The sequence below is a fragment of the Rhinopithecus bieti genome, unplaced genomic scaffold, assembly GCF_001698545.2.
Source record: "Rhinopithecus bieti isolate Rb0 unplaced genomic scaffold, ASM169854v2 scaffold_14549, whole genome shotgun sequence".
NCBI lineage: Eukaryota > Metazoa > Chordata > Mammalia > Primates > Cercopithecidae > Rhinopithecus > Rhinopithecus bieti.
In genome coordinates, this window is record NW_016808027.1 from 1,909,266 (window position 1) to 1,934,946 (window position 25,681).

Consider the following 25,681-nt stretch of genomic DNA (forward strand, 5'->3'; position numbering starts at 1 on the left):
GTATATATATATATGTGTGTGTATATATATATGTGTGTGTGTATATATATATATATATATATATAAAACACAAGGTAACCGTAAGGATTTTTAAAAATAATCTCAGAGTAGAAATCTTTCTAAGCATGAAACAAAATCTAGAAATCAAATATTAATAAACTTAGCTATATAAAAAGTTAAAACTTCTGTTCAACAAAAAAAAACAAAAAATAAAGTTAAAGAATAGATGACTAGAAAAAGTACAAAGCACATGTAACAGAGAAATGCTAATTTCCTTAACATACAAAAACTATATTAAAACCTCTTTCTAAGCTCCTCTAGGGACACACAGATGATTTGAGGGGACAAATTCTCCACTGCAATACTGGGAAGATTTGGTGGTAGCTGACCTCTTGTTGGTTTAAAGGGCCATAGATATTTATTGATCCTGAACTGATTCTCAGTTTATCCCCTTATTCGCTCCTTTTGGGTCCTAGAATATGCTCGATCCCCACTAATCTTTCTTTGAGAAATTCTCTCCTGATAAAGCCACTGGCAGTAAGGAGATAAAATACATTCTCAGAGGGTTCTCATCTCTTCTTGTTCCTCAACAGGCAATAATCCTTTTGAGGTTTTCTTTTTTTCTTTTGAAAAAAAAATCCTTTCCCCCGCCCTTTTGAAGTTTTCTAACTGTGACTGTATAGAGAAAGAGACAGGCAGCAAAAATAGCCAACAAAGAGGAAGAGCATAGAGCTCCATAAAGTTTTTTTTTTTTTTGAGATGGAGTCTCGTTCTGTAACCCAGGCTGGAGTGCAATGGCACGATCTCAGCTCACTGCAAGTTCCGCCTCCCAGGTTCAAGTGATTTTCCTGCCTCAGCCTCCTGAGTAGCTGGGATTACAGGCACGTGCCACCACACCCGGCTAATTTTTCTATTTTCAGTAGAGTCGGGGTTTCAGCATGTTGGTCAGGCTGGTCTCGAACTGACCTCGTGATCCACCTGCCTCGGCCTCCCAAAGTGCTGGCACTGCAGGCGTGAGCCACCGCGCCCGGCCATAAAGTTTTACAAAACATCTAACTTGATTTATTTGTGCTGATCTGAAAACAGCCTCCAACAAATATCGTTAAGTGAACAACAAAAAAAACAAACCGAAAGTGTAGGACAGTATATAGGTATGCTACTAATGGATTAAAAAAATTGGGTCTTGGCCACGTGCGGTGGCTCACGCCTGTAATCCCAGCACTTTGGGAGGCCGAGGCGGGAGGATCACCAAGTCAGGAGTTCAAGACCTGACCAACATGGTGAAACCCCATCTCTACTAAAACTACAAAAATTAGTTGGACATGGTGGCACACAGCTACTCAGGAGGCTGAGGCAGGAGAACTGCTTGAACCCAGGAGGCGGAGGTTGCAGTGAGCTGAGATCATGCCACTGCACTCCAGCCTGGGTGTCAGACCGAGGCTTCGTCGCAAAAAAAAAAAGGGGGGGGGGGGGTCTTTACATACATATACATTGTGGTAGACCCAGAGAGGTAGACCCAGATAGCTAGAGTGGTAGCATGTGTCTGTAGTCCCAGCTATGGGGAAAAGAGAGAGAGATCAGACTGTTAATGTGTCTATATAGAAAGAAGTAGACATAAGAGACTCCATTTTGTTCTGTATTTGAGATGCTGTTAATCTGTGACCCTACCCCCAACCCTGTCCTTGCAAGAGCCACGTGCTGTGGTGACTCAAGGTTTAATGGATTTGGGGCTGTGCAGGATGTGCTTTGTTAAACAAGTGCCTGAAGGCAGTATGCTTGTGAAAAGTCATCACCATTCTCTAATCTCAAGTACCCAGAGACACATACACTGCTGAAGGGAAGGTTGCAGGGACCTCTGCCTAGGAAAGCTAGGTATTGTCCATGGTTTCTCCCCCATGTGATAGTCTGAAATATGGCCTCGTGGGAAGGGAAAGACCTGATTGTTCTCCAGCCAGACACCCGTGAAGGGTCTGTGCTGAGGAGGATTAGTATAAGAGGAAAGAAGGCCTCTTGGCAGTTGAGATAGAGAAAGGCATCTGTCTGTCTCCTGCTCATCCCTGGGCAATGGAACTGGAATGTCTCGGTGTAAAACCCGATTGTATGTTCTATTTACTGAGATGGGAGAAAACTGCCTTAGGTCTGGAGGTGGGACATGCTAGAGGCAATGCTGCTCTTTATGAACTGAAAATGTTTATGGAGATGTTTGCATATGCACATCAGGGCACAGCACTTTTCCTTAAACTGATTCATGTCACAGAGATCTTTACTCATATGGCTTTCTGCTGACCTTCTCCCTACTATGACCCTATTGTCCTGCCACTTCCCTTTTTCAAGATGGTAAAGATAATGATCAATAAATACTGAGGGAACTCAGAGACCGGCGCCGGCAGGCCGGTCCCCTGGGCCCACTTTTCTTTCTCTGTGTCTCTTTTCTCAGGTATCTCGTTCCACCTGATGAGAAATGCCCACAGGTGTGGAGGGGCAGGCCACCCCTTCACCAGCTACTCAGGAGGCTGAGGCAGGAGGATTGCTTGAGATCAGGAGTTTGACGCTGTAATGCAAATAGCTGCTGCACTTCAGCCTAGACAACATAAGGAGATCCTGTCTCTAAATTTAAAAAAATAAAAATAAAAAGGAAAAGAAAAGATGGGTAGAGATAAGAAACTGAAATCAGATCAGGTCTCGCTATATTTTTGTATTCTAGAAATTCAAGTGTTATAACCTAGTGGTTATGGACACAGGCTGTTTAGTCAGATAGACCTGAGTTTAAATAGAAGTCCCACCTGTTACTTTCTGGTTACTTTCAGCAAAGTTTTTTGAGCTACTGTTTCTTCTTTATTTATAAATGAGGATAACAAAGAGGGTTAAAGGATAACATGTGTATGTGTGTATATCTATATGTATGTGTATGTGGCATCAAGATATGGGCAGCTAGTCCTTCCTTGAAGAGGGATCTTCAAGCTGCTGTGGTCCTGCCCTTATTTCTTCAGTGTCACCACTCTGGGGGGGACTAAACACAAGATGGTGTGAAGAAGTCTAAGTCAGTGGTCCCCAACCTTTTTGGCACTAGGGACCAATTTCACGGAAGACAATTTTTCCACAGATGTGAGGAGTGGGGAAATGGTTTTGGGATGATTCAAGTGTGTTACATTTATTGTGTACGTTATTTATATTATTACATTGTAATATATAATGAAATAATTATACAACTCACCATAATGTAGAAATCAGTGAGACCCCTGAGCTTGTTTTCCTGCAACTAGACGGTCCCATCTGGGGATGATGGGAGACGGTGATAGAACATCAGGCATTAGATTCTCATAAGTAGTGCTCAACCTGGATCCCTCATATGTGCAGTTCACAATAGAGTTCATGCTCCTATGAGAACCTAATGCCACAGCTGATCTGAGATGAGACAGAGCTCAGGTGATAACTTGAGTGATGGGGAGAGGCTGGGAGTGGCTGTAAATACAGATGAAGCTTCCCTGGCTCACCTGCCCCTCATTTCCTGCTGTGTGGCCTGGTTCCTAACAGGTCACAGACCATTTACTGGTCCATGGCCTGGGGTTTGGGGATTCCTGATCTAAGTGACATCAAGTGAAAGTTTTCTTAGGCCTCTCGTTTCAGAAATGGGCTTCCAAGCAGGTTTGCTGTGTGTGAGGCCTATCAGAGACAGTCCTGGCTTCAGAGAACTTCCCTACATTTACAATCCACACTATTTCATCAAGACAACCCAGAAATATCACGGATCCCTTCCACAATATGCATTAGCCCACATTTACAATTTCATGCCAATAACTGTATAGACACTGAGACAGTTACAAATAAAACATGCTACTTTTCCCTTGAGATACTCGAGGTATACTATGAAAGGAAGATGGGAAAGCAGATGATCACCTTACGGTGTACTAAGTACTTTAATGGACATGTGAGCAATGTCATAGGTGCTCAGAGGAAGAAAAAAGTAACTCTGCCTTTGGGGTGGGGCTGCAGGGTGCAGGGAAATAGGTTCAGAAGAGGCAATAGCTGCATTCTTGAAAGCAGAGTAAGAGTTTACCATGTAAGGAATAGGGAGGTATTTTTGGCTAGAAGTTCCCAAAGAGCACAGAATATAACCAAGGTATCTTCCTGACTGCTGCCCCAGTTTCATCTCTCTGAATCTGACCTTTTGCAACTTTGGGCTCTAGACTCTCCAGCCTGAGGACCCAACCATGGAGCTGATATCCAAATCTCTTTGATGGGTATACAGTGATCCTCAGGTCAGGGCCTTGCAAATGAATCTCATCGAAGAAGATTTTATTATGACTCAAAATAAGAGCTCCTAAAAAGCACTGAACTCTCCAAAGTATAATCATCCATTCAACAAATATTTATTATTACCTATCAGGGCAGGCAGCAACAATTATACTGCACAACCATATGAATGGCACACACCAGAGTTGTGCAGTGTACAACCAACCTAATATCCATGGCAGGCTTGACAGGTACCATGCATTGCCCTAGAAGCTGGGGCTATAACAATGAACAAAGGCTAAGTCCCTGCAATACAGAACCTGCCACCTAGGGAGACAGACAATAATATCAATGCAAGGTGATAAGGGCTGTCTATAAGCACTGTTCCCGGGAGGGGCACACGAAGAACTTGAGTGTCAGGAAAGGATTCTTAGAGTGGGTGGCTTTTAAGTAAAACTTCAAGGATAAGTAGCAGTTAGGAGAAAACATGGTATAGGCAGAGAAAGAGCCAGAGAGAATTTTAAAGTAGAGCATGAGGATCAGGGTGGCAAGAGATGAACTTAGAGAAGGCAAAGTTTAGGAAGGGCTTAATTATTGAGTACTAATGATATCCCAGGCACTGTGCAAAGGGTTGGGGACAAGGCCAATAAAACTCTGCTTATGGAGATTATAGTCTAGTGGGAGAAGAGAATCATTAGACTTATAGTCACAAAGTAAATATAAGATTACAAATTGTGGCCAGGTGTGGTAGCTCATGCCTGTAATCTCAACACTTTGGGAGGCTGAGGCAGGAGGATCGCTTGAGGCCAGGAGTTTAAGACCAGCTGGGCAATATAGAAGAGACCCTGTCTCTACAAAAAGGAAAAAAAAAAAATTAGCTGCACATGGTGGCATGTGCCTATAGCCCTAGCTACTCAGGAGGCTGCGATGGGAGGATTGCTTGAGCCCAGCTCAAGGCTGCAGTGAACTATTATCATGCTGCTGCACTCCAGTGTGGGCAACAGAGCAAGACCCTCTCTCCTATAAAAAGTAATTACAAATTCTGATAAGTGATAAAAACAAAAAGCACAGGGATGGCTATGGTGATACAACAAGTAGACCTATTTTTAGAACAGAATATCAGGGAAGGCCTCTGTGAAAAAATGAGATTTTAACTGAAACCAGAATTCAGAAGAAAATTATAATAGTGGTTATCCCCAGGGGGGATAGTGGGGGGGGAAGTGGCTAGAAAGGCAAGAGAGTTACTTTATTCCTTTGTACCTTTTAAAATCTGTTCCTTGTATATATATATTATCCACTCAAAAATAAATAAATAAAATAAGATATTGGAAAGGCAAACAGAAGTGTACTGGATGAAAAAAATGGAGGATGGGGTGTTTCAGGTAGAGGAAACAGCATGTGTAAAGGCCCTAATGTAACACACAGCTTGGGACATTCAAGGAACAGAAAAGCTGTCAGTGTGACTGAAGCAAAGTGAGAGGGGCAGAATGCACCTAAGATATGAGAGTTGGCTGGGCAAAGTGGCTGACACCTGTAATCGCAGCATTTTGGAAGGCTAGGGCAGGTGATCACTTGAGGTCATGAGTTTGAGACCAGCCTGGCCAACATGGTGAATCCCTGTCTATACTAAAAATACAAAAGTTAGCCAGGTGTGATGGTACATGCCTGTAGCCCCTACTACTCAGGAAGCTGAGGCAGGAGAATCACTTGAACCTGAGAGGTGGAGTTTGCAGTGAGCAGAGACTGAGCCACTGTACTCCAGCCTGGGTGACAGAGTGAAACATTGTCTCAAAAAAGAAAGAAACCAGAATGAGTAGTGGTCGGAATCAACTGTGCTGGGCCTTGTTAAAGGTGTGGATTTCATCCCGAACAGTCATAAGCAGGGAAAGCATGTCTGATATATGTTTTTAAAAGATCATTTTGGTTGTTATGTGAAGGGAGTGGGGAGATTAGATTGGTAGCCCCTGCTAAGTTGTTGATCTGCACCTACACCCTCCAACATCCCTCTCCTCTCTTCCTCCCTTGAGAACTGACAGATTAATCCTTTTATTTTTATTTATTTTTATTTTGGAGACGGAGTCTTGCTCTGTCGCCCGGGCTGGAGTGCAGTGGCCGGATCTCAGCTCACTGCAAGCTCCGCCTCCCGGGTTTACGCCATTCTCCTGCCTCAGCCTCCCGAGTAGCTGGGACTACAGGCGCCCGCCACCTCGCCCGGCTAGTTTTTTGTATTTTTTTAGTAGAGACGGGGTTTCACCGTGTTAGCCAGGATGGTCTCGATCTCCTGACCTCGTGATCCGCCCGTCTCGGCTTCCCAAGGTGCTGGGATTACAGGCTTGAGCCACCGCACCTGGCGATTAATCCTTTTAAAATAAAAATCTAATCATGTTACTCTCATTAATTAACTCTTTATTTATTACACACACACAATTGTTTGTTTGCTTGTTTTGAGACAGGATCTTGCTCTGTTGCCCAGGCTGGGGGGCAATAGCACGATCTCGGTCACTGCAACCTTGACCTCCCTGGGCTCAGATGATCCTCCCATCCCAACCTCCTGAGTAGCTGGTACTACAGGTGCGTGCCACCACACCAGGTTAATTTTTGGATTTCTTGTAGATATTAGGTTTTGCCATGTTGCCCAGGCTGGACAACTGTTTTAAAATATAGGTATTTACTATTTGTCAGGCACTATGCCAGGCACTCTAAAGACAACAATGAACAAGACAGAAGGTAAAATGTTGATGGTTTCTGCTGACCAAAGTTTGAAATTCTTAGGTAAGCACTTAAGAATCTTGATTTTGGCCGGGCGCGGTGGCTCAAGCCTGTAATCCCAGCACTTTGGGAGGCCGAGACGGGCGGATCACGAGGTCAAGAGATCAAGACCATCCTGGCTAACATGGTGAAACCCCGTCTCTACTAAAAATACAAAAAACTAGCCGGGCGACCTGGCGGGCGCCTGTAGTCCCAGCTACTCGGGAGGCTGAGGCAGGAGAATGGCGTGAACCCGGGAGGCGGAGCTTGCAGTGAGCTGAGATCCGGCCACTGCACTCCAGCCTGGGCGACAGAGCGAGACTCTGTCCCAAAAAAAAAAAAAAAAAAAAAAAAATAGAGTTTTCTGTGTTGTTGCCCAGGCTGATCTCGAGCTCCTGGCCTCAAGCAATCCTCCTGCCTCAGCCTTTCAGAGTGCTGGGATTACAGGCATGAGCCCACAGTACCCAGCCTGTTTCCACATTTTGAGTCATTCTGAGTGCAGAGAGGAAGGCCGATACCTTGGCAGATGTCAAAGCCAATGTTTTGGAAGGTCCCAGGAGTTGGTCCACCATTCTCTTCTTGCCACTTGTACCACTGAGACAATCTGTACTTTTGCCTATTGATGGAAACACCAGAGAGACCCCATTAGGATTGGGGAACAGGAACAAGGACCAGGGACAAATTGTATCCCCATTTTTAGCTTGTCCCACTGTCCACCTCGAGGATGAAGTGATTAGAGGCAGAGGGATCAGAGGAAGAGGAGGAGCTGGAGGGAGTTGAAAGAGGAGGTGGTAGGGGCTTGCTTACCGTTTCACCTCTCTCTTGGAGTGGAAAATGAGCATCAGGAGAGCTACCAGGATGATTAGCACCAGCACGACCCCTGCCCCCACGAGGCCGTACACTAGACTCTTCTGGGTGCCCTGGTTACAGTCCTCCCCACTGTACCAGTGAGTTTCCGTGGTCACGCAGCTGAGATGGGAAAGAAGTGGCAGGTTGGGAAGAGAGAACAGAGTCAGCACCAGCTTCAGACCCGGGCCCTGCCCAATGGGTGTTTAATGAAGAGGAGGTGAGAAGAGATTGCCAGGGTGCATAAAGCAAGGCACCCTGAGGGGATGAATGGAGATGAAGACCAGCATCCCTGGAGGTGGTCCTCAAATGAGCTCAGTTCCCACTCCAGGCTTTTAGATTTTGCCTCCAGTTGCAACCCAGGACCTAGGACAGTTGGCCCAACCGTGGGTCTTCCCTGGGCTGCACCCCCAGGGACTCCAGGACCCCACAGTGATCTTGCATCCACCCATTAACCATCCTCACTTCCAGCCCTCCTCTCTGTCAAGAAAGCCAGGCTGCAGCCCTGATCAAGAGCTCCTGTTACACCCCTGAAGCTCTTCCTCCCTGCTGCCTTGAAATGCCCTCTCTGAACCCTGTTCCTTTCTTCCCCTTTCCAGCTTGTGACCCCCTCTTCCAGGAAGCTTTCCAAAACTAACTACTCAGGTCTTTGCCCACATGTGGCTTCTTCCCACACCTGATGCTCCATCTGGTCTCTCTCTTTGGTTCTGTTTCAAGTGGCAACGTTTTTCTTTGCTTTCCTACCTCTGTGACTGGGCTAGAGGGGTTCTCCCCACTCCTCATATGGGTGTGTAACCTTCTGTTTCTATTTCACCAGAAGAGGGTCTTGTTTTCTCTCTGGAGAGAGAGCAAGGCTGTGTCTCTGTTCCCCCTGTCAGACAACCTTCCCAGGAGGTTCTCACTGTCCTCAGCCCTCCTTAGCACAGAGAGGACACAGCTAGGCTATTCTGGACTTAGCCTTGGAGCTCAACTACTCATGTTTTACCCCCATCCCCAACCCAATTCCTCTGCAGCTGTACACATTCAGGAGACGCTGGGACCTAGTCCCATGACCTTGGCCTCCAGGCAATGCCTGGGGTGAAGCCCTGTAGGGGAGGGGAGGACCAGGACATCTGGGCTGGGCTGGAGGAGATGGGGGAGCACTCACAGGCACTGGGGTCCACTTCGAGACATCTGGCACTTGCCATAGTTACAGTTCTTGGAGGCATTGAAGCCAGACTCACAGGGGCTGATGCAGTATGGTTTCTGGTCCTGGTACTCCACTAGGAAGTAGTCTCCATATGCCTCGGCCTTCTGCCGGCATTCCTCTGGTGGAGGGGTGCAGGGATGGGGAGCAGCCATGATCAGGGGGCTGGGGGGGCACTGTCCCGCTCCTCCTGGGCTCCCCACCTCTCCAGCCTTCCCCCAAACCCCTTGTTAGTTATCACCTACCTACAGGGTCGTACTGCGTCACTGTAATGTTTTGCACTTGGGTGCCAGTGGTGTTGAAACACATCAGGGCTGTGAAAGAGACACATAAAACCCCTCATGACACATAAATGCTTGTTCTGCATCCTCAGGGAGCTGAGGCGTGTGTGTGTGTGAGAAGGGGGTGGGCTGTGATGGGGAGGTGGGAATCTGGCCCCGGCAGAGGAGTAGCATCAGCCTCGCGTCCTATGACCCTCCAAGTGTCCTGAGCCTTTTTGTCCCATGCCTCCCTTTTCTCTTATTTTCTTTCTTTCTTCCTTCCTTCCTTCCTTCCTTCCTTCCTTCCTTCCTTCCTTTCTTTCTTTCTTCCTTTCTTCCTTTCTTCCTTTCTTTCTTTTTTTGAGATGGAGTCTTGCTCTGTCACCCAGGCTGGAGTGCAGTGGTGCAATCTCGGCTCAATGCAACCTCTGCTTCCCAGGTTCAAGTGATTCTCCTGCCTCGGCCTCCCAAGTAGCTAGAACTACAGGCACCTGCCACCATGCCCAGCTAATTTTGTATTTTTAGTCGAGATGGGGTTTCGCCAGTTGACTAGGCTGGTTTCAAACTCCTGGCCTCAAGTGATCTGCCCGCCTCAGCCTCCCAAAGTGCTGGGATTACAGGTGTGAGCCACCATGCCTTTCTGATGCCTCCTTCTTCCCTCTTCTGCCATGATCCATACACTTAGATGAACCCCCGTGTAACGAGGCCCATGGGTCCCCATTTCCAGCAGACTCCCCTGTCCTATAGCCCCTAGTCCTGGCACCCTGCAAGATCTGGTCTATTTGTATGTCTGGCCTTGCAGGTTCCGGGACGAATTCCTGGATCTCCATGTTCTCTTGCTATCTCCATGTTCTCTTGCTATCTCCATGTTCTCTTGCTATCTCCATGTTCTCTTGCTATCTCCATGTTCTCTTGCTATCTCCATTTGTCTTTGTCCCTTCCCCTACCCCAGGGACAAAATGGGCCGGAGGATGATGAAGTTTAAAGACTCTCTCGGCCCAATCCTGGGGCTTCTTTGGGCTGCACCCCCAGGTACTCTAGGACCCCACAGTGATTCTTGCACCTGCCCATTAACCATCTTCACTCCCAGCCCTCCTCTCTGTTAAGAAAGTCATGCCCCAGCTCTGATCCCCTCTCCCTTCCCTCCCTAGAAGCCCAAGAGTTTACCTGAGCAATTATCATTGGTCATTATTTGCTCTGCGGTCACTTTTGTGATTTGTTGTTTCACTACCTCGGTGGCATTGTCCAAAAGTGTCTTGTATTCTGGTGTGTACTTGGTTCTTAGGAGGACGTCATGCTCCACCACCACACTGCCAAGACTGAGGAGGGAAGGGAAGATGTCCTGGGGTCAGAATTGGGTGCTTACCTTTCGAATCCATCCCAGAGAGGCTTCACCCTCTCTGATCCCAAGGGAAGGCAGGGCTGGCAGGAGGACAGTAGGGGTGATGACTCTGTCCTAGGCACTGCACTGGGCCCCCTACTATAGGAGTTCTCCCAGCAGTGGTGCCTAAGATAACTTTCTACAAAGTGAGTCTCCAGGAAGTCTTAGGGAAGCCTCAGTGATGAAGATGGACGGAGGAATGGGAACCACAGAAGAGGCCATCCTTGAGGGTTTTGATTTTTTTGTTTTGTTTGTTTTAGAGACAGAGTCTCACTCTGCTGCCCAGGCTGGAGTGCAATGGTGCGACCCTGGTTTACTCTAACCTCTGACTCCTGGGCTCAAGTGATCCTCCTGCCTCAGCCTCCTGAGTAGCCAGGTCTACAGGTGCATGCCACCATGCCCTGCTATTTTTTGTACAGACAAGGTCTTGCTATGTTGCTCAGGCTGGTCTTGAACTCCTGGCCTCAAATAATCCTTCTACATCGGCCTCCCAAAGTGCTGGGATTACAGGTGTGAGCCACTGCACCTGGTGCCACCTACATTTATATATTGAAGCCCTTACCCCAGAACCTCAGAATGTGACCATATTTGGCGATAGGGTCTTTAAATAGGTGAGTAAGTTAAAATGAGGCCATTAGTGTAGGCCCTCATCCAGTCTGACTGGTGTCCTTATAAAAGGGGAATTTGGATATGCAGAGACAGCAGGGAGGTGTGCACAGAGGAAAGACCATGCAAAGACACAGCAAGAAGGTGGCTGTCCACAAACCAAGGAGAGAGGCCTCCAGAGAAACCACACCCCCCCACACCTTCATCTTAGACCTCCAGCCCCTAGAACTGGGAGAAATAGATTTCTGTTGTTTAAGCTGCCCCGTTGGTGGTATTCTGCAATAGCTGCCTGAGCACGGTAATGCAGGAGGCACAGTTCTAATTGCCTTTATAATTATGACTGCTGCTTCCACACCACAGACCCTCTTCCCACGGGCCCAGACACTTACCGTAGGTTTGTGATGTTCACCCCAACATACTCAGGGATCCCGGAATACACAATGTTCATCTGAAAGGCAAGGGGCCACTGTGTCATTCCAGAGAGACCATGGGGCCTCTCCGTGGGACATCAGGAGGGCACAGGACCGGGGATGCTCCTGTCCTACAGCATCATAGCACACTCATCAAATGGAGTGGTTTCTTTCCAGAGACCTGCCCTGCCTCAGGGGCCTCCTGCAGCCCCAGGTAAAACCTGGCCTCATCTCTTCCCCCCTCCACTGGCAAGCCCTGAGGACGTGGGGCCTGAGGGAACTCCTGCACATCTAACAAGGGAACAGCCCCTGCTGCCTTCTTACCCTACAAACTCTGCTCTGGGGGGGACTGAGTGGCCATGGGGCCTTGCTCTCCCAGACTTACCTGTTCTGTGAATGTCTTATTGAACTCCCGGAATTCCTGGGAAGAGTGGTTTTTTAGCTCATCGGTGAACTTCACACTGGTCACTGTCACAGTCAGTTCCATTTGGGCAGAGACAGTCTCCGGTGGCGCTGAGGTGGGTAGACTTACTGAGCAAAGCGTCCCTGAGTTTCTTACTCAGAAGTTCTGCCCCCCAGCCTAGGTGGAGGGAGTGACCTCCATTGTATTTTATGGTAAAATTTTGTGCCAAATTTGTATCCAAAATACACCTTCTTGTTTTATTTTATTTTCTTTCTCTTTTATTCATTTTCTTTTCTCTTTCTCTTTCTTTCTTTCTCCTTCCTTCCTTTCTTCCTTCCTTCCTTCCTTCCTTCCTTCCCTCCTTCCTTCCTTCCTTCCTTCCCCTTCCTTTCCTTTCCTTTCCTTTATTTCTTTTTCTTTTCTTTCATTCTTTTTTCCTTCCTTCCTTCTTTCTTTTTTTTGACAGGGTCTTGTTCTGTTGCCCAGGCTGGAGTGAAGTGGTGAGAACATAGCTCAGGGCAGCGTTGACCTCCTGGGCTCAAGCAATCTTCCCACCTCAGCCTCCCAAACAGCTAAGACTACAAGTATGTGCCACCACACCCAGCTAAGTTTTTTTTTTTTTTTTTTTTTAAATAAATGAGATCTCACTATGTTGCCCAGGCTGGTCTCGAACTCCTGGCCTCAAGCGATCCTGCCTCAGGCTCCCAAAGCACTGGGATTACAGGCGAGAGCCACCGTTCCTGGCCTATTTTATTCATGTTGTAATACCTTAGCGTTCTTAGCTCTGGGTGGAAAAAACCAAAACAAAACAAAACAAAAAAACACCACAGTCCAGAAGAGGCCCTATTCCTGGCCTCAGATCAACGTGGGGTAGGAACTGGTGCCTGTATGGAGGTTGGGTCCCAGGGCACGGGGAGGGGGGAGGGCCTGGGGTTGCACTCACCTATGTCAATGCTGTTAACCACCTCCTTACACGACGCCCCATAATAGGGGGTGGGACACTGGCACTTGAACTCATCCCAGGTGCCTCCATTCTCGCAGCATTGATCTCCAAAGCCTGTGGAACAATCACAGAAGTTTTCTTTCCAAGTTCCTCCATTGAGGCAGCTCACTGAAAGGAACAGGGATCTACTGTGTTTATACGTTGGGCACAGCACTTTACAGCTTACAATGCATTTGCACGGACACTGCCTAATTTGTTTTTGTTTTTTGAGTCTGAGTTTCCCACTTGTCGCCCAGGCTGGAGTGCAATGGCGCGATCGTGGCTCACTGCAACCTCTACCTCCCAGGTTCAAGCGATTCTCCTGCCTCAGCCTCCCGAGTAGCTGAGATTACAGGTGCCTGCCACCACGCCCAGCTAAGTTTTTGTATTTTTAGTAGAGACAAGGTTTCACCTGTTTGGCCAGGTTGGTCTCAAACTCCTGACCTCAGGTGATCTGCCCACTTCGGCCTCCCAAAATGCTAGGATTACAGGTGTGAGCCACCACGCCCGGCTCCAACACTGCCTAATTTGATACTCTCAGGAGACCCCGGGGCTGCACAGGACAGTTACCATTATCCTCACTTCACAGATATGCAAAGTGAGGCAGAGAGAGGCTAAGCCACCTCTCCATGGGTCCACGTTTAGGCTACACTTCACCCAGTCCTAGTCCCGCATGCTTGACTTTACCCCGAAAACGTGAAGAAAGAGAAATCTGACATTGTGAGAGGCGAACGACACAGTCAGGGCTGAGGAAGGAAAAACCCAGGTGAACTTGACCAGTCTAGATCCCACCCAGGTTGAGAAAGAGATGGTCGTTGGTCTTCAACACCTGCTTTGGAAAAGCCCATACTGGCAATCGTTACTGTTATGACTCTTTCTGATTCTTTTTAATTTACTGGGATGTGGAGTTTGAGGGAGGAGTTTAGATCTTATTTTATTATTTTTTTTGAGACAGAGTCTCACCGTGTCGTTCAGGTTGGAGTGTAGTAGTGCAATCATAGCTCACTACAGCCTTGACCTACTGGGCTTAAGCAATCCTCCCACCTTAGCCTCCCATGTAACTGGGACTGCAGGCATGAATCACCATGTCTGGCTTATTTTTAAAATTTATCTGTAGAGATGTGGTCTTGCTCTGTTGCCCAGGCTGGTCTCAAACTCCTGGTCTTAACAAATCCTCCAGTCTCAGCCTCACAAAATGCTGGGATTACAGGTGTGAGCCATCACGCCCAGCCTAACAACTCCTTTTCAAATTGCAGTACAACAAATAAACTCTTCTTAGTTTAAATAAGTAGGAAGTAGTGATAGCCAACTCTTGAATATCTGTGCCAACCAACCTGGAAAATCTAAAGCTCTGTTTTCTTTGGTTTTTCTTGAAAATCGTTGTGCCTGGGTAGATCAGTATTCAAGGTGTGTTTTGTCTGGGGAAGGGCACGAGGTATGTATAGACTCTGTAAAGACCTGCCCCACTCCTGCCTTCTGGTTTACCCTAAACAGACTCAGAGAGCAGGATCCATACTCAAGAAAATCACATCATGCAGCCTCTATTTATGGGCTTTTGCTCCAAGACGTTTGGAAAGAATTGAAGAGAGATTTAAGAGTCCTGGGCACACCGGAAACCCATACATCCTATGGGTTTACCCATACATAAATCAGTCTCCTCCCTCCGTCTCTTTCCCGCTTTCATTACTGAAGATGCCCAGACCTGAGCTAAGTGCCAAAACACAGGTTAGTGAGAAACAACAGAAGCAGACGCTGGGGTGTGTTCACCCATTGCTCAACAGTCTAAAGGGAAGGCCAATCTCTGGGGAAGAAGAGGAAGACAGAAGGAGGACAATCTGCTTTTAAAGATGCGACCGACACCATATAGTGGGTCCAGTGGCATTGCAGCCAGTCGGCCTTTGTCGTAAGACACCTATGAGGCTTCCTGGAGATACAAGGTCCAGATCTCCTATCTGAAAATGCTCAGACCACTCATCTGAGAATCGGAGAGCTCGAGAAGACAAAGACGTATTGGAGAGAATCCAGAGAAAAAAGCCATAGGATAGAAAATCCAGCCAGGCATGGCGGTTCACACCTGTAATCCTAACACTTTGGGAAGCTGAGGCAGGTGGATCACCTGAGGTCAGGAGTTCAAGACTAGCCTGGCCGACATGGTGAAACGCTGTCTCTACTAAAACTACAAAAATTAGCTGGGTGTGGTGGCGTACGCTGTAACCCCAGCTACTCGGGAGGCTGAGGTGAGACAATCGCTTGAACCCGGGGGGTGGAGGTTGCAGTGAGCCGTGATCGCGCCATTGCACTCCAGCCTGGGCAACAAGAGTGAAACTCCGTCAGAAAAGAAAAGAAAAGAAAAGAAAAGTTCAGGCAAAGTAGAATTCAGCAGAGGAAAAAAATCACAAAGTCCAGAGAAAACGTAGTAGTCAAAAACTGAAGAACCACCTTCATCGTCATCAATTCAAGATGGGATTGGGCAGTTCTGTGGGCAGACACAGATCATATACCTGTGAGCCTAGTCATCTAAATAAATCAGAGTTTTCAAGTATTTTAACTAATATACTTTAAAAATTGTGTGCAAAATATTCTTAATCTGGGAGTCATACTCACAGGTCTATTAGTATATTACATGATTCATGTAATACAATATACAGGATATTATAATAGCAGGTATGGAATGGTGCAATTCTCACCCTAACAAGAGAGAAGAAGGCTGAGTGAAAGTTCTTGAGTCAGAGAAAGGAGAGGGATACGTAAGGACAGCAAAACACTCATAGGTATTGGAGGTAGAATTCAGAGCTGATAGAAGTGAAGGAATCTTCTTTTGCTTCTATAGCGAATACTCAGGGGATAAGATGAATCAAAATAAAAGTGAATGGTGGCAGAGATACTTGACAAAGGTACACATGAATGAATTGGCAAAAACCTTCTGCAAAAAAAAAAAAAGTTTGTACTTTAGTATGAACAAAATCAGTGAGAAAATCCACTAGAAAGTTTACAAAGTAAACTAAAAAGTTTAAAATAAAACATAAATAAACCACTCAGAGTTAATAACATCATGGCATACAAAGTGCAATGGAACAGAGACCTGCAGAATACAAAAGAGGGAAAACAGGACTTGTAGACAGAATACTGGAGATTGAGGTGCCCAGGCAAAGAGAGGTAATACTTTGTTCAAAAAAGGGGAACTTGTGCAAGAAATAGCGAGAGTGGAGAAGTGAGAGAGTGCTGAGACAGAAAACCTTGATGTGAGTTTTATCAATTGGAAAACAAGTAAGTCAGAGCAAAAGGAGTTTAGGAGTAAACGTTTAAGAAGAAAACCACAAAAAGTAGTGAGTGGAGATTGAAAAGAAAGGTCAGTTTCAACAAGGAAAATTCTTTTGAAAAGTGTCTGTTCTTATCCGTTGGCTACTTTTTGATGGGGTTGTTTGATTTTTTCTTGTAAATTTGTTTAAGTTCTTTATAGATTCTGAATATTAGCCCTTTGTCAGATGGGTACATTGCAAAAATTTTCTGCCATTCTGTAGGTTGCCTGTTCACTCCAGGGAATACTATGCAGCCATAAAAAATGATGAGTTCAAGTTCTTTGTAGAGACATGGATGAAGGTGGAAACCTTCTGAGCAAACTATCGCAAGGACAGGAAACCAAACACCGCATGTTCTCACTCATAGGTGGGAACTGAACAATGAGATCACTTGGACACAGGGCAGGAGACATCACACACCGGGGTCTGCTGTGGGTTGGAGGGATGAGGGAGGGATAACATTAGGAGAAATACCTAATGTAAATGATGAGTTAATGGGTGCAGCAAACCAACATGGCACATGTATACATATGTAACAAACCTGCACGTTGTGCACATGTACCCTAGAAATTAAAGTATAATAAAAAAATGGGGGGAAATTCAAGAAATCACTTACATGTGGTTGTTGGCACAGTAGGAGTTGAGGTGGGGTGCTCTTAACTGTAGTAGTAGTCGTGGGGACAGTGGTGGTGGTCACCATGGGGGNTACATATGTAACAAACCTGCACGTTGTGCACATGTACCCTAGAAATTAAAGTATAATAAAAAAATGGGGGGAAATTCAAGAAATCACTTACATGTGGTTGTTGGCACAGTAGGAGTTGAGGTGGGGGTGCTCTTAACTGTAGTAGTAGTCGTGGGGACAGTGGTGGTGGTCACCGTGGGGGAGGAAGTGGTCCTTGTGCTCCCAGTGGTCATGGTAGTGACAGTCTTAGGGGTCACAGCCGTGGAGGAGGCAGAGGTTGTTGGAGGTGTACTGGAGTGAGCAGGAGGAAATATAGGTGGGATGGTGTGAGAAGTGATTGTTGACGGCCTGCTGGATTCTGATGAAGGGGTCACAGGATGGGTGGTGACAGAAGTAGAGGTGTGAGGTGTACTGGCTGCAGAAAGTGTTGATGCAGAAGTAGTGGAGCCTCTGCTGGTTGTGCTGAGGGCAGTAGACCTGGTCACATATGTGAGAGGAGCTGCAGTAGTCATTGCAGTTGTTGTAAATTCCTTAGTAGTTGAAAAAGATGTGGTGGTACTACTAGTAGAGGTTGATGGTGTGTTTAGTTCTGTGGAAGTTATCACAGGGGTAGATACAGCACCAGTTGTTGCAGGAATGACATCAGCAGTAGAACTGGTGACAGGAGTGCTGGGAATAAAAATGGTTGTCCCAGGTGTGCTTTCTTCTGTGGTCATTGATACAGATCTGGTGGTGGCTACAGGAATGGTGGGAGTTGAGGCAGCTTCAGTAGAAGGGGTAAAAGTTGTGCTTGTGTCAAGAGAAGGTGTTGAAGGTGTGCTGGCCTCAGTAAAGCTAGTTGGAGGTGTGATGCTAACACGGAGAGTTGTTAATGGAGTGCTTCTTTCACTGGTAGTTGAAATATGTATGGTAGTGCCTTTGGCAGGTATGGAGGATGAACTGGCTTCGGTAGAGGTGAGCAAAGGTGTGCTGGTATCATCATGAGGTGTTGAAAGTGTGCTGGCCTCAGAAGGACTCGTCACAGATACAGGGCGGATGAGAGTTGTCAGTAAAGTGCTTCTTTCACTCGTAGTTGACATAGGCATGGTGGTGCCTTCAAGAGGTGTAGGAGATGAACTTCCTTCAGAGGCAGTGGTCACGGACATGCTGGTGTCAACCGATGGTATGGAAGGGGTACTAATCTCAGGAAACCTCGTAACAGGGGTGGTACTGATAAGAAGAGTGGTCCCAAGGGTGCTTATTTCCGTGGGTATTGACACAGATATGGTGGTACTGTAAAGGGTTGCAGAAGATGAAATGGCCTCAGTAGAAGTGGTCACAGGTGTGCTGGTGTCAACAGAAGGTATTGAAAGGGTGCTACCCTCAGAACTAGTCACATCAGTGGTGCTGAGAGGAATAGTTGTTAATGGAGTGCTTCCTTCACTAGGAGTAGAGATTGGCATACTGGTACCTTCAGGAGTTGTAGGAGATGAACTGACTTGGGTAGAAGTGGTCACAGGTGTGCTGGTGGCAACAGAAGGTGTTGAAAGGGTGCTGCCCTCAGAAGTGGTCACACATGTGGTGCTGACAGGAATAGTTGTTAAAGGAGTGCTTCCTTCACTAGGAGTCAAGATTGGCATACTGGTACCTTCAGGAGTTGTAGGAGATGAACTGACTTGGGTAGAAGTGGTTATAGGTGTGCTGGTGTCAACAGAAGGTGTTGAAGGGGTGCTACCCTCTGAACTGGTCACAGGTGTGGTGCTGACAGGAATAGTTGTTAATGGAGTGCTTCCTTCACTAGGAGTTGAGATTGGCATGGTAGTGACTTCAGGAGTTGTAGGAGATGAACTGACTTGGGTAGAAGTGGTCACAGGTGTGCTGGTGTCAGCAGAAGGTGTTGAAAGAGTGCTACCCTCAGAACTGATCACACGTGTGGTGGTGACAGGAATACTTGTTAATGGACTGCTTCCTTCACTAGGAGTAGAGATTGGCATGGTGGTGACTTCAGGACTTTTAGGAGATGAACTGACTTGGGTAGAAGTGGTCACAGGTGTGCTGGTGTCAACAGAAGGTGTTGAAAGGGTGCTGCCCTCAGAACTGGTCACACGTGTGGTGCTGACAGGAATAGTTGTTAATGGAGTGCTTCGTACATTAGGAGTTGAATTTGGCATTGTGGTGACTTCAGGAGTTGTAGGAGATGAACTGACTTGGGTAGAAGTGAACACTGGTGTGCTGGTGTCAATGGAAGGTGTTGAAAGGGTACTGCCCTCAGAACTGGTCACACGTGTGGTCCTGACAGGAATAGTTGTTAATGGAGTACTTCCTTCACTAGGAGTAGAGATTGCCATGGTGGTGACTTCAGGAGTTGTAGGAGATGAACTGACGTGGGTAGAAGTGGTCACAGGTGTGCTGGTGTCAACAGAAAGTGTTGAAAGGGTGCTGCCCTGAGAACTGGTCACACGTGTGGTGCTGACAGGAGTAGTTGTTAATGGAGTGCTTCCTTCACTAGGAGTCGAGGTTGGAATACTGGTACCTTCAGGAGTTGTAGCAGATGAACTGACTTGGGTAGAAGGGGTCACAGGTGTGCTGGTGTCAACAGAAGGTGTTGAAAGGGTGCTACCGTGAGAACTGGTCACAGGTGTGGTGCTGACAGGAATAGTTGTTAATGGAGTGCTTCCTTCACTAGGAGTAGAGATTGGCATCGTGGTGACTTCAGGAGTTGTAGGAGATGAACTGACGTAGGTAGAAGTGGTCACCGATGTGCTTGTGTCAGTAGGAGGTGTTGAAGGTGTGCTAGGATCAACAATAGTCACCAATGTCGTGCTGACAGGCATAGTTGTTAATGGAGTGCTTCCTTCACTGGGAGTCGAGATTGGCATAGTGGTACCTTCAGGAGTTGTATGAGATGAACTGACGTGGGTAGAAGTGGTCACACGTGTGTTGATGTCAACAGAAAGTGTTGAAAGCGTGCTGCCCTCAGAACTGGTCACACGTGTGGTGCTGACAGGAATAGTTAATGGAGTGCTTCCTTCACTTGGAGTTGAGATTGGCATACTGGTACTTTCAGGAGTTGTAGCAGATGAACTGACTTGGGTAGAAGTGGTCACAGGCGTGCTGGTGTCCACAGAAGGTGTTGAAAGTGTGCTGCCCTCAGAACTGGTCACACGTGTGGTGCTGACAGGAATAGTTGTTAATGGACTGCTTCGTACACTAGGAGTTGAGATTGGCATGGTGGTGACTTCAGGAGTTGTGGGAGATGAACTGACTCGGGTAGAAGTGGTCACAGGTGTGCTGGTGTCAACAGAAGGTGTTGAAAAGGTGCTACCCTGAGAACTGGTCACATGTGTGGTGCTGACAGGAATAGTTGTTAATGGAGTGCTTCCTTCACTAGGAGTAGAGATTGGCATTGTGGTGACTTCAGGAGTTGTAGGAGATGAACTGACGTGGGTAGAAGTGGTCACAGGTGTGCTGGTGTCAGCAGGAGGTGTTGAAGGTGTACTAGGATCAGAAATGGTCTCCGATGTGGTGCTGACAGGCATAATTGTTAATAGAGTGCTTCCTTCACTAGGAGTCGAGATTGGCATACTGGTACCTTCAGGAGTTGTAGGAGATGAACTGACTTGGATAGAAGTGGTCACAGGTGTGCTGGTGTCAACAGAAAGTGTTGAAAGGGTGCTGCCCTCAGAACTGGTCACACGTGTGGTGCTGACAGGAATAGTTGTTAATGGAGTGCTTCCTTCACTAGGAGTAGTGATTGGAATGATGGTTACTTCTGGAGTTGTAGGAGATGAACTGACGTGGGTAGAAGTGGTCACAGGTGTGCTGGTGTAAACAGAAAGTGTTGAAAGGGTGCTGCCCTCAGAACTGGTCACACGTGTGGTGCTGACAGGAATAGTTGTTAATGGAGTGCTTCCTTCACTAGGAGTAGTGATTGGAATGATGGTTACTTCTGGAGTTGTAGGAGATGAACTGACGTGGGTAGAAGTGGTCACAGGTGTGCTGGTGTAAACAGAAAGTGTTGAAAGGGTGCTGCCCTCAGAACTAGTCACACGTGTGGTGCTGACAGGAATAGTTGTTAATGGAGTGCTTCCTTCACTAGGAGTAGAGATTGGCATTGTGGTGACTTCAGGAGTTGTAGGAGATGAACTGATGTGGGTAGAGGTTGTTACAGGTGTGCTAGTGTCAACAGGAGTTGTTGAAGGTGTACTAGGATCAGAAATGGTCACTGATGTGGTGCTGACAGGCATAATTGTTAATGGAGTGCTTCCTTCACTAGGAGTTGATATTGGCATGGTGATAATTTCAGAACTTGTAGGAGTTGAACTAGCCTGAGTAGAAGTGGTCACAGGTGTGCTGGTGTCAACAGAAGGTGTGGAAGGTGTGTTAGCCTCAGAACTGGTCACATGTGTGCTGCTAAGGGGCATAGTTGTTAATGAAGTGCTTCCTTCACTTGGAGTGGACATAAGAATAGTGGTGAACTGAAGAGTTGCTGGAGATGAACTGGCTTGACTAGAAGTGGTAACAAGAGTTTTGGAGCCAAAAGGAGTTGTTGAAATGGTGCTAGCCTCAGAAATGGTCACTGGTGTGGGGTTGACAGTAATACTTGTTAATCCAGTGCTTCCTCCACTAGGAGTTGAGGTTGACATGCTGGTACCTTCAGCACTTGTAGGAGATGAATTAGCTTCAGTAGAAGTGGTCACAGGTGTGATGGTGTTAACAGGAGATGTTGAAAGGGTGCTAGGCCGAGAACTGGCCACTGGCGTGGTACTGAAAGGCATACCTGTCAATGGAGTGATTCCTTCACTGGTAGGTGAGATTGGCATGCTGGTACCTCCAGCAGTTGCAGGAGATGAACTGGCTTCAGAGGAAGTAGTGACAGGCGTGCTGGTGTCAACAGGAGTTGTTGAAAGGGTGCTAGCCTCAAAACTGGATGCCAGACTTGTGCTGACAGGTACGCTTGTCAGTGGAGTGCTTCCTTGCCTAGGAGTTGAGGTTGGTATGCTGGTAACTTCAGCATTTGTAGGGGAAGAATTGGATTCAGTTGAAGTGGTCACAGGTGTGCTGGTGTCAACAGGACTTGTTAAAAGGGTGCTAGCCTCAGAATTGACCAGCCAGGTGGTGCTGAGAGGCATACTTGTTAATGGAGTGCTTCCTTCACTAGAAGGTGAGATTGGCATGCTGGTACCTTCAGCAGTTGTAGGAGATGAACTGGCTGCAGGTGAAGTGGTCAACGGTGTGCTGGTGTCAACAGGAGTTGTTGAGAGGGTGCTAGCCTCAGAATTGGCCACTGGCGTGGTGCTGACAGGCGTACTTGTCAATGGAGTGCTTCCTTCACTAGGAATTGAGGTTGCCATACTAATACCTTCAGCAATTGTAGTAGAAGGACCGGCTTCACTAGAAGTGGTGACAGCAATGTTGGAGTCAACAGGAGTTGTTGAAAGGGTGCTAGCCTCAGAATTGGTGATCGGCCTGGTGCTGACAGGCATACTTGTTAAGGAAGTGCTTCCTTGACTAGCAGTTGAGGTTGACATGCTGGTACCTTCAGCAGTTGTACGAGATGAACTGGCTTCAGTAGAAATGGTCACAGGTAGGCTGGTGTCAAGATAAGTTGCTGAATGGGTGCTAGCCTCAGAATTGGCCAGCAGTGTGGTGCTGACAGGCATACTTGTTACTGGAGTGCTTCCTTCACTACGAGGTGAGGTTGGCATGCTGATACCTTTGCCAGTTGTAGCAGATGAACTGACTTCAGTAGAAGTGATCACAGGGGTGCTGGCGTCAACAGGAGTTGTTGAAAAGGTGCTAGCCTCAGAACTGGGCACCTGCATGGTGCCCACTGTCATACTTGTTAATGGAGTGCTTCCTTCACGAGGAGTTGAGGTTGGCATGGTGGTACCTTCAGCAGTTGTAGGAGATAAACTGGCTGCAGTTGAAGGGGGTTCAAACGGTGTTGCTGGGTCAACAGGGAGTTGTTTGAAGAGTGCTAGCCTCAGAACTGGCCTGCCAGTGTGGTGCTACCAGGATACTGTGAATGGGTGGCTTCCTTCACTGGGAGGTTGAGGGTTGGGCCTCATGGTCCTTCAGCAATTGTAGGAGGTGACGTGGCTTCAGTAGCAATTGACGACAGGTTTGCTCATTGTCAAACAGAAGATTGCTGAAAGGGTGGGCTAGGCCTCAGAACTGGCCACTGGCGTTGGTGCTGAGAGGCATTTACTGTTAATGGAGTGCTCCTTTCACTAGGAATTGAGGGTTGGCCTGCTAGTAGCTTCAGCAATTATAGTAGGAAGACCTGACTTGACTAGGGGAAATGGTCACAGCAAGCTGAGGTCAACAGGAGTCGATGAAAAGGGTGATAGGCCTCAGAACTGGGCCACCTGTGGTGCCCAATGTCCATAAATGTTACTGGAGTGTCTCCTGACTAGGAGTAGTTGGCATTGCTGGTACCCTCCAGCACTTGGAATGAGATGAACTTGGCTGCAGTAGGAAATGGTTCCAGGAGCTGGGTGTCAACAGGAGTTGTTCCATGTGTGCGGGGCCTCAGAACTGGGACAGTGATGTGGGCTTCCTTCACGAGGAGTTGAGGTTGGCATGGTGGTACCTTCAGCAGTTGTAGGAGATAAACTGGCTGCAGTTGAAGGGGTCAACGGTGTGCTGGTGTCAACAGGAGTTGTTGAAAGAGTGCTAGCCTCAGAACTGGCCTGCAGTGTGGTGCTGACAGGTATACTTGTGAATGGAGTGCTTCCTTCACTGGGAGGTGAGGTTGGCCTGCTGGTACCTTCAGCAATTGTAGGAGGTGACGTGGCTTCAGTAGCAATGACGACAGGTTTGCTCATGTCAACAGAGATTGCTGAAAGGGTGCTAGCCTCAGAACTGGCCACTGGCGTGGTGCTGAGAGGCATACTTGTTAATGGAGTGCTTCCTTCACTAGGAATTGAGGTTGGCATGCTAGTAGCTTCAGCAATTATAGTAGAAGACCTGACTTGACTAGAAATGGTCACAGCAATGCTGAGGTCAACAGGAGTCGATGAAAGGGTGATAGCCTCAGAACTGGCCACCGGTGTGGTGCCCAATGTCATAAATGTTACTGGAGTGCTTCCTTGACTACGAGTTGAGGTTGGCATGCTCGTACCCTCAGCACTTATACGAGACGAAGTGGCTGCCGTAGAAATGGTCACAGGTATGCTGCTGTCAACAGCAGTTGTTTCATGGGTGCTGGCCTCAGAACTGGCAGGTAGCATGGTGCTGACAGGCATAATTGTTCCTGGAGTGCTTCCTTGACTGGGAGGTGAGGTTTTCATGCTGGTACCTTCAGCAGTTGTAGCTGAACTGGCTTGAGTAGAAATGATCACAGTTGAGCCGGTGACAACAGGAGTTGCCGAAAAGTTGCTAGCCTCAGAACTGGACAGTGGCGTGGTGCTGACAGGTATATTTGTCAATGGGGTGCTTCCTTCACTAGGAGGTGAGGTTGGCATGCTGGTACCTTTGCCAGTTGTAGCAGATGAACTGACTTCAGTAGACGTGATCACAGGGGTGCTGGAGTCAACAGGAGTTGTTGAAAGGGTGCTAGCCTCAGAACTGGTCACCTGCGTGGTGCCCACTGTCATACTTGAAAATGGAGTGCTTCCTTCATGAGGAGGTGAGGTTGGCATGCTGGTACCTCCGTCAATTGTAGCAGATGAACTGGCTTCAGTTGAAGTGATCACAGGGGTGCTGGAGTCAACAGGAGTTGTTGAAAAGGTGCTAGCTTCAGAACTGGCCACCTCTGTGGTGCCCACTGTCATACTTGTTAATGGAGTGCTTCCTTTACTAGGAGTTGAGGTTGGCATGCTCATACCTTCAGCAGTTGTAGAAGATGAACTGGCTACAGTTGAATTGGTCCAGGGTGTGCTGGTGTCAACAGGAGTTGTTGAGAGGGTGCTAGCCTCAGAACTGGCCTGCAGTGTGGTGCTGACAGGTATACTTGTGAATGGAGTGCTTCCTTGACTGGGAGTTGAGGTTGGCCTGCTGGTACCTTCAGTAGTTGTAGATGAACTGGCTTTAGTAGAAATGATAACAGTTGTGCTGGTGTCAACAGGAGATGTTGAAAGTGTGCTAGCCTCAGAAGTGGCCACGGGCCTGGTGCTGACAGGCATACCTGTTAATGGAGTGCTTCCTTGACTAGGAGTTGAGGGTGGCATGCTGGTGCCTTCATAAGTCGTAGGAGATGAACTGGCTTCAGCTGACGTGGTCACATGTGTGGTGGTTCCAACGGGAGTTGTTGAAAGGGTGCTAGCCTCAGAACTGGCCACTGGCGTGGTGTTGACTGGCATACTTGTTAACGGAGTGCTTCCTTCACTAGGAGTTAAGATTGGCATGCTGGTACTTTCAGCTGTTGTACGAGGTGAACTGGCTTCAGTGGAAGTGGTCACAGGGGTGCTGGTGTCCATAGGAGTTGTTGAAAGGGTGTGAGCCACGGAACTGGCCACCAGCGTGGTGCCCACTGTCATACTTGTTAATGGAATGCTCTCTTCACTAGGAGTTGAGATTGGCATCCCGCTGCTTTCAGCAGTTGTATGAGGTGAATGAGCTTCAGTAGAAGTAGTCACTGGTGTGCTGGTATCAACAGGAATTGTTGAAAGGTTGCCAGCCTCAGAACTGGCAACCGGCATGTTGCTGACCACCGTACT

The 25,681-nt window shown here is 47.5% G+C and overlaps 1 protein-coding gene across 1 annotated transcript in view; it reads right to left on the reverse strand.

The window, feature by feature from the left end:
- The window catches only part of MRPL48 (mitochondrial ribosomal protein L48), a 63,476-nt gene extending 46,419 nt beyond the window's left edge, over nt 1–17,057 (reverse strand). The window contains exons 1-9 of the mRNA XM_017885211.1: nt 16,971–17,057; nt 13,017–13,130; nt 12,056–12,183; nt 11,650–11,708; nt 10,441–10,592; nt 9,259–9,327; nt 8,975–9,134; nt 7,789–7,950; nt 7,500–7,597 (exon numbers count right to left, since the gene is read on the reverse strand). Coding sequence (XP_017740700.1) covers nt 7,500–7,597; nt 7,789–7,950; nt 8,975–9,134; nt 9,259–9,327; nt 10,441–10,592; nt 11,650–11,708; nt 12,056–12,157 — 802 coding nt within the window. The 5' untranslated portion in view covers nt 12,158–12,183; nt 13,017–13,130; nt 16,971–17,057. The remainder of the gene's footprint in view (nt 1–7,499; nt 7,598–7,788; nt 7,951–8,974; nt 9,135–9,258; nt 9,328–10,440; nt 10,593–11,649; nt 11,709–12,055; nt 12,184–13,016; nt 13,131–16,970) is intronic.
- Between the last annotated feature and the right edge of the window lie 8,624 nt (nt 17,058–25,681).